Genomic DNA, 6175 nt, shown 5'->3' on the forward strand with positions numbered 1-6175 from the left:
CACCGTGTTAGCCAGGATGGTCTCGATCTCCTGACCTCGTGATCCGCCCGTCTCGGCCTCCCAAAGTGCTGGGATTACAGGCTGGAGCCACCGCGCCCGGCCACTTAGAATTTTTTGACTTTACTATGGTGCGAAAGCGATACCCAGTAGAAACCGTACTTCAAGTGCCCGTAACAACCGTTCTGTTTCTATGCTTAGGTCAGAATTTAGTAAGTTACATGAATTCGATAAGTTTCTTATTATAGAATGAGCTTTGTGTTAGGTGATTTTGCCACCTGTGGCTAATGTAAGTATTCTGACCACTTTTAAGGTAGAAAAAATTGTAAAGTTGAGCTTTTTGCTCAGGCTTAAAATTTATTTTAAAGCTCCTAATATGATTACATAAAGATGTACTCTGATGACTCAGAGGCTGATGATGCAGGAGAATGGCTTGAACCCGGGAGGCAAAGGTTGCAGTGAGTCGAGATTGCACCACTGCACTCCAGCCTGGGCTACAGAGCGATATTTCGTCTCAAAAAAATAAAAATAAAACATAATTGGGGTGGTACAGAGTAGAGAACAAAGTGGGATTCATGTAAGATCCTAATTCTTTTTTTTTTTTTTTTTTTTTTGTGATGGAGTCTCACTCTGTCACCCAGACTGGAATGCAGTGGCGTACCCTCAGCTTGCTACGATCTCTATTTCCTGGGTTCAAGTGTTTCTCCTGCCTCAGCCTCCCAAGTAGCTGGGATTACAGGCACATGCCACCAAGCCTGGCTAATTTTTGTATTTTCAGTGGAGACAGGGTTTCACCATGTTGGCCAGGCTGGTCTCAAACTCCTGACCTCAAATGATCCACCCACCTTGGCATCCCAAAGTGCTGAGATTACAGACATTAGCTACTGTGCCCAGCCTTGACCAATATTTTATAAGCATGCAACATGAATGATAAATTAGTTTTGAATATATGTGGGATTTTCACTTCTGACATTCTGGCAGAGAAGTGCTGGATACAAATATGACAGACATTTTCTTTTATTAATAAACGCTTAGTTCCCTCCAAAACAAAGGAAATCCCTGGGGGATAAACTATAAACCACTTCACCATCTGGAGGTTTTGATATTCTCTAACCCAGAGGGCTTAGATTTAATTAGCAGTGTGCAGGGAGGAGGCAAGCCATGGGCTTGCTTGGAGTCAGAATTAGATCTAAAATTTGGTCCTCCCTTTGACCTTTGGTACTAAAATGCAGAAGGCCCTGGATTTTCGGAGGTAAAAGTCTGACCCTGGCCTTTGGGGGAAAAAGTCTCGCCTGAAAACTGGTAGTTATGCTCCTACACTCATTACAATTTGGGTATGAATTTATTACTTTCTGCATAATCCAGGAACTTCCAAGCTGAGCAGTGAACAAAATAGTTTCTGGTTATAATTCCCAAATTCCTGGCAGAAACAAATGCATAATCTCTCTGCAAGGAGATACCCTTTGTATCTTTTTACTTAAATAAAGGTAAATTAAGTCTACTAAACTTACAAAGAACCCAAGAGAACAGTCTACATTGAGTCAGCAAATAAATCAGACCTCCAAGAACTTTAAATAGTAGAATTATTAGATATAGACTGTAAAATAATTTAATATGTATTTAAAGTACTTAAGGAAATAAAAGACTTCCATAGAAATGATATACCAAAATAGGCTATAGATATTTGAAAAAAGAATAAAATAGAACTTCTACAATGTATATAGGCATTGAAATGTACAACTAAATGGATGCATTAAGAAACTGAGCAAAAGTTAGAAGAAGTGGGAGATAGATCAGAAAAGAAATTTCCCGGAATTCAACACAGCAGTGACAGTGAAATAGGAGAGGCAGTTTTCAAAAAGTAAAATGTATCATATGTAAACATGGATGAGAATTTTGTTTAAAATTAGTGCATTTTTGGTGAAAAATGTAGTGTTATGTATAGCACTATTGCAGTGCTTTCTTGGATTATAAAATTTTCTGGCAATATAGCCTTAAAAATTGGTTACATCCAATAATGCATTTCTTAGACCATCAAAAAAATAAAATCCAGTATTTTTGTATCATATAATGAAGTAAACTCATTACTAAATATAATGAAATAACTTTAGCACCAGAAGGATTCTAAAATAATTTTTGACATAAATAGAAGTTAGCGAACTCATTTAATCCCACAGGCCTAGGTAATGACAGAGCTACAGCTAGAAGATTCCAAGTCTAGCATTTTTTTCTCTGTGTTTTGCTGCATATTTTAGACATGTAGATTTTCAAGATCAAAAGTTTAGATTTTAAAGCATTTTGGAAAAAGCTGAAGGTGTGTATAAGGCATTGCTAATATAATATAAGCAGTTCTTTTAACCAGTAATGTTTTTAATGGAATTACTGTTCCTTTCCCCATGTTGCTTTATCAGAGCAAGATATGTGAATTACATCAAAACATCAGAGGTTGTCAGACTGCCCTATCCTCTCCAAATGAAATCTTCAGGTCCACCTTCTTACTTTATTAAAAGGGAATCGTGGGGCTGGACAGACTTTCTAATGAACCCGATGGTATGTATCAGGCTAAAATAAAGCACTTGACTAATACCTAATTTGCTTCTAGGCAGTGGCAACTTCAAACCCCTGTGAGATAGAAAGCTGAGGTCAGATTGGTGGAAGAAAGGATAATTGTGAGTAGTTTGCAGATTTCAGAAGAACAGTGGCTTTGGGAATACGTAATGAAGAAAATGTAATGAGAATTGCACTGTAGATTTGATTATTGAAATGTGTAATAGAAATTGAATAAATGCTTATGATAACATTTTACGTTTCAAATAGAATAAGAATATTCAGTAAGTCAGTCATACCTGGAGCTGTCTCATTCTTCATATTACCTGCATATTTTTTGTTTTTGTTTTTCTTTTTTGACTTTTTTTAGACGGAGTTTTGCTCTTGTTGCCTGGGCTAGAGTGCAATGGAGCGATCTCGGCTCACTGCAACCTCTGCCTCCCGGGTTCAAGCGATTCTCCTGCCTCAGCCTCCCAAGTATCTGGGATTACAGGCATGCGCCACCATGCCCAGCTAATTTTGTATTTTTAGTAGAGATGGAATTTCTCCATCTTGGCCAGGCTGGTCTTGAACTCCTGACCTCAGATGATCTGCCCACCTCGGCCTCCTAAAGTGCTGGGATTACAGGCGTGAGCCACTGCGCCTGACCATACTACCTGCATATTATTGGTCCATTGATGAATGTGCCATCATTTATTAACCAGCCCCTATTGATAGCACAAGTAAGGATTTCTTTCTCTTTTTTTAACACGTGTAGTGAAGAGAAAAGTTATTCTATGGTAATTAAGTAGTTGGCATATGACACCGATGTTATGTCACTAATAATGAAACACTGGTAGCATGCATTCTTTAAACACTTGTTTTTGTTTTTAATTATTGTAGGTACCTAATAATGTACATTTATGAGGCACATGTGATGTGTCGATACAGGCATATGATGTGCATTAATCACATCAGGGTAATTGGGTTATCCCTCATCTTAAGCATTTGTCATGTTTTTGTCAATGTTAGGAGCATACCAATTCCACTCTTTGATTGTTATTTTAAAATATACAACAAATTATTGTTGACTATCATCAAGAAAGCAGTTTTTAGAAACAAATCGGCCTTTTCTTTTGCTGTTTTTAAAAATTGAATTGCTGTCTTAGAATTTACCTAAGTAGGCCAGGCGTGGTGGCTCATACCTGTAATCCTAGCACTTTGGGAGGCTGAGGTGGGCGGATCACGAGGTCAGGAGTTCGAGACCAGCCTGGCCAACATGGTGAAACCTTGTCTCTACCAAAAATATAAAAAGTTAGCCGGATGTGGTGGTGAGCACCTGTAATCCCAGCTACTCGGGAGGCTGAGACAGGAGAACTGCTTGAACCAGGGAGGGTGGAGGTTGCAGTGAGCTGAGATTGTGCCACCACACTCCAGCCTGGGGAACAGAGTGAGACTGTGTCTCAAAAAATAAAAATAAAAGAATTCATCTAAGTTTTGTTCATATTCCGTGCTGATAGCTGTTTAGATCACACATGATCTATATTCGGAGGGTGTATATCCCCTAGAGAGGAATAAATTAGTACCTAGAATCTGTTGTCAGAGATGAAGAGGCAGGAGGCAGACTGGATGGAAGAAGTCAGCAGTGAAACCCCAGAGCTTATTCATCTTCCGTGTTCTCATTTCTGAAATTCGGTGGAAGTGTATCTAGCGCTCCAGTGCGTGATGCTTCTAGGTCATTTTTCAAAACTGGTCTGCTAAAGTAGGTCAGTTTTCCAAGAACCACAGTCATCTGAAAAGAGCTGTTAGCTTGCCATTGGATCACCAATCCCATTGCCAGACTATACATTAAAAAAAAGTAAATAGATAGTTCCATTTGCAAACTATTTGTGTTAAATAACACAGTAGACTCTGCAAAAAGATAGGTGGGTGGCACAAAAGTCCAAACATACATACAGCAAACTTTTACATTCTATAATAGTCCACCATCGTCAGACAGTCAGCACCTTGCTGTCATCAGAACCAGTTCAGTAGAATTGAGATGGTTGCTACTAGTGTTATTGCATAGACGACATTTAAATCTTTAATTTCACCATTGATTGTTAAGTGCAGTTTGTGTTCTATTAACTGTAAAGTGGGGGAAAAATATTTTCTGGATTTTTTTTTTTCTGCAGGTTATGATGATGGTTCTTCCTTTACTGATATTTGTGCTTCTGCCTAAAGTGGTCAACACAAGTGATCCTGACATGAGACGGGTAAGATGATTGTCCAGCTAGGGAATTTTTTTTTTTTTTATAAGAGACAGAGTCTCTGTTGCTCAAGCTGGAGTGCAGTGGCACAGTCAGTTTGAGTGGCCTCATCCTGGGCTCCAGCTATCCACCTGCCTCAGCCTCCCAAAGCGCTGGGATCATAGGTCTGAGACACCACGCCTGGCCCCATGTGTGGCTCTTTGAACCATGTTGTGATGTTTGCTGTGTCCCATCGTAGCTGGGTAGTTTGCTTTTTCTCAATTTTATTCCAGTTCCCAAGCCAAGTTAATCTAGAGGTTGTATTAACACAGTATCGTGTTCCTGGCATTTAATTAGTTCTGTCCATTAGACTAGATAAATTGTTAGTTCTGCCTGATTTAAAGGCCTGGATCTCTTTGTGTAGCTAAAACATCTTACTGGATCCTAGCCTCTTTATGTGCCTTACTTTTTAAATAGCTGAAATGTGTAATAATTCTGGTATACTTAATCTAAATATTTTACAAAATGATTGCTCCTATGATCTGCCTTTACTTTCCACAACTCTCTTCAGAGTACATACTCAGTTTATGTGTTCAGACACACAAAAGAAATGCAGATAGACCACGGGGGATGGATAAGTAGAGGAGTGACCTTTGAATTCTGTACCACGAAACCATACTGGTTCAGCAGAGGGAGAGGATTTGCTAAGTAGGATGCTTGCAATTTAGTGCCACCACATTTTCTCTTTGAATATTGGCTGCCATTTGAACTCTTCATTTTTTTCAAAAAACAATTGTGCATTTTTCCATTCAACCATCAACAAGTATCTTCTGAGTTTCAAGGTTCCCCATTTTATTTAGTATATTGATGTGTTGACATTTTATTCATTCCTGAGTAAACATTTATTAATCAATTTCTAGGGTCTCGATACTGAGATACAGAAATGAATTATAGGCCATTCCTGTCATCAGTGGGCTCAGTCCAGTTAAATGTAGAAAATAGAATGGATTTATCAAATAGTCTTCTTGCTATCAGGGAATTTTGTGACTATTTCTTTTCTTTTTTCTTAATAGAAATTTATCTTATTTCTTAAATAAGGTAAATAAAAATAGTTGCTAAGGTAGTAGGTGATTACATTCTGTGGAAGGTAATAAGGTGTCTATTCCAAGCAGGAATGGCAGAAAAATATTCATAGGAAAAGAAAGATTTTTGATATTTCAAAATGTCTTGTTGGTAAATGTTTGCATGTGTGTCTCAGTGTTAGACTGAAAGTAATACATCCTACGCATTCCTTGTACATGTTAAGCCAATTAACCGTGACATCAGTGGAAGGAAACACCAGGCGTCACATTGGATTTCAGTTCATTCCAGCCGGGCACGGCGGCGCAGGCCTGTAATCCCCGCACTCTGGGGGCCGAGGCAGG

The 6175-nt window shown here is 38.7% G+C and overlaps 1 protein-coding gene across 2 annotated transcripts in view; it reads left to right on the top strand.

Annotated features, from left to right (window-relative positions):
- Positions 1-6175, top strand: part of EMC7 (ER membrane protein complex subunit 7) — a 19854-nt gene that overhangs the window by 10551 nt on the left and 3128 nt on the right. For both annotated transcript variants that reach the window (XM_011932693.1, XM_011932694.1), the window contains 2 exons: positions 2409-2547; positions 4698-4778. In XM_011932693.1, coding sequence (XP_011788083.1) covers positions 2409-2547; positions 4698-4778 — 220 coding nt within the window. The remainder of the gene's footprint in view (positions 1-2408; positions 2548-4697; positions 4779-6175) is intronic.

The sequence above is a fragment of the Colobus angolensis genome, unplaced genomic scaffold (assembly GCF_000951035.1).
Source record: "Colobus angolensis palliatus isolate OR3802 unplaced genomic scaffold, Cang.pa_1.0 Scaffold97, whole genome shotgun sequence".
Classification (NCBI taxonomy): Eukaryota; Metazoa; Chordata; class Mammalia; order Primates; family Cercopithecidae; genus Colobus; species Colobus angolensis.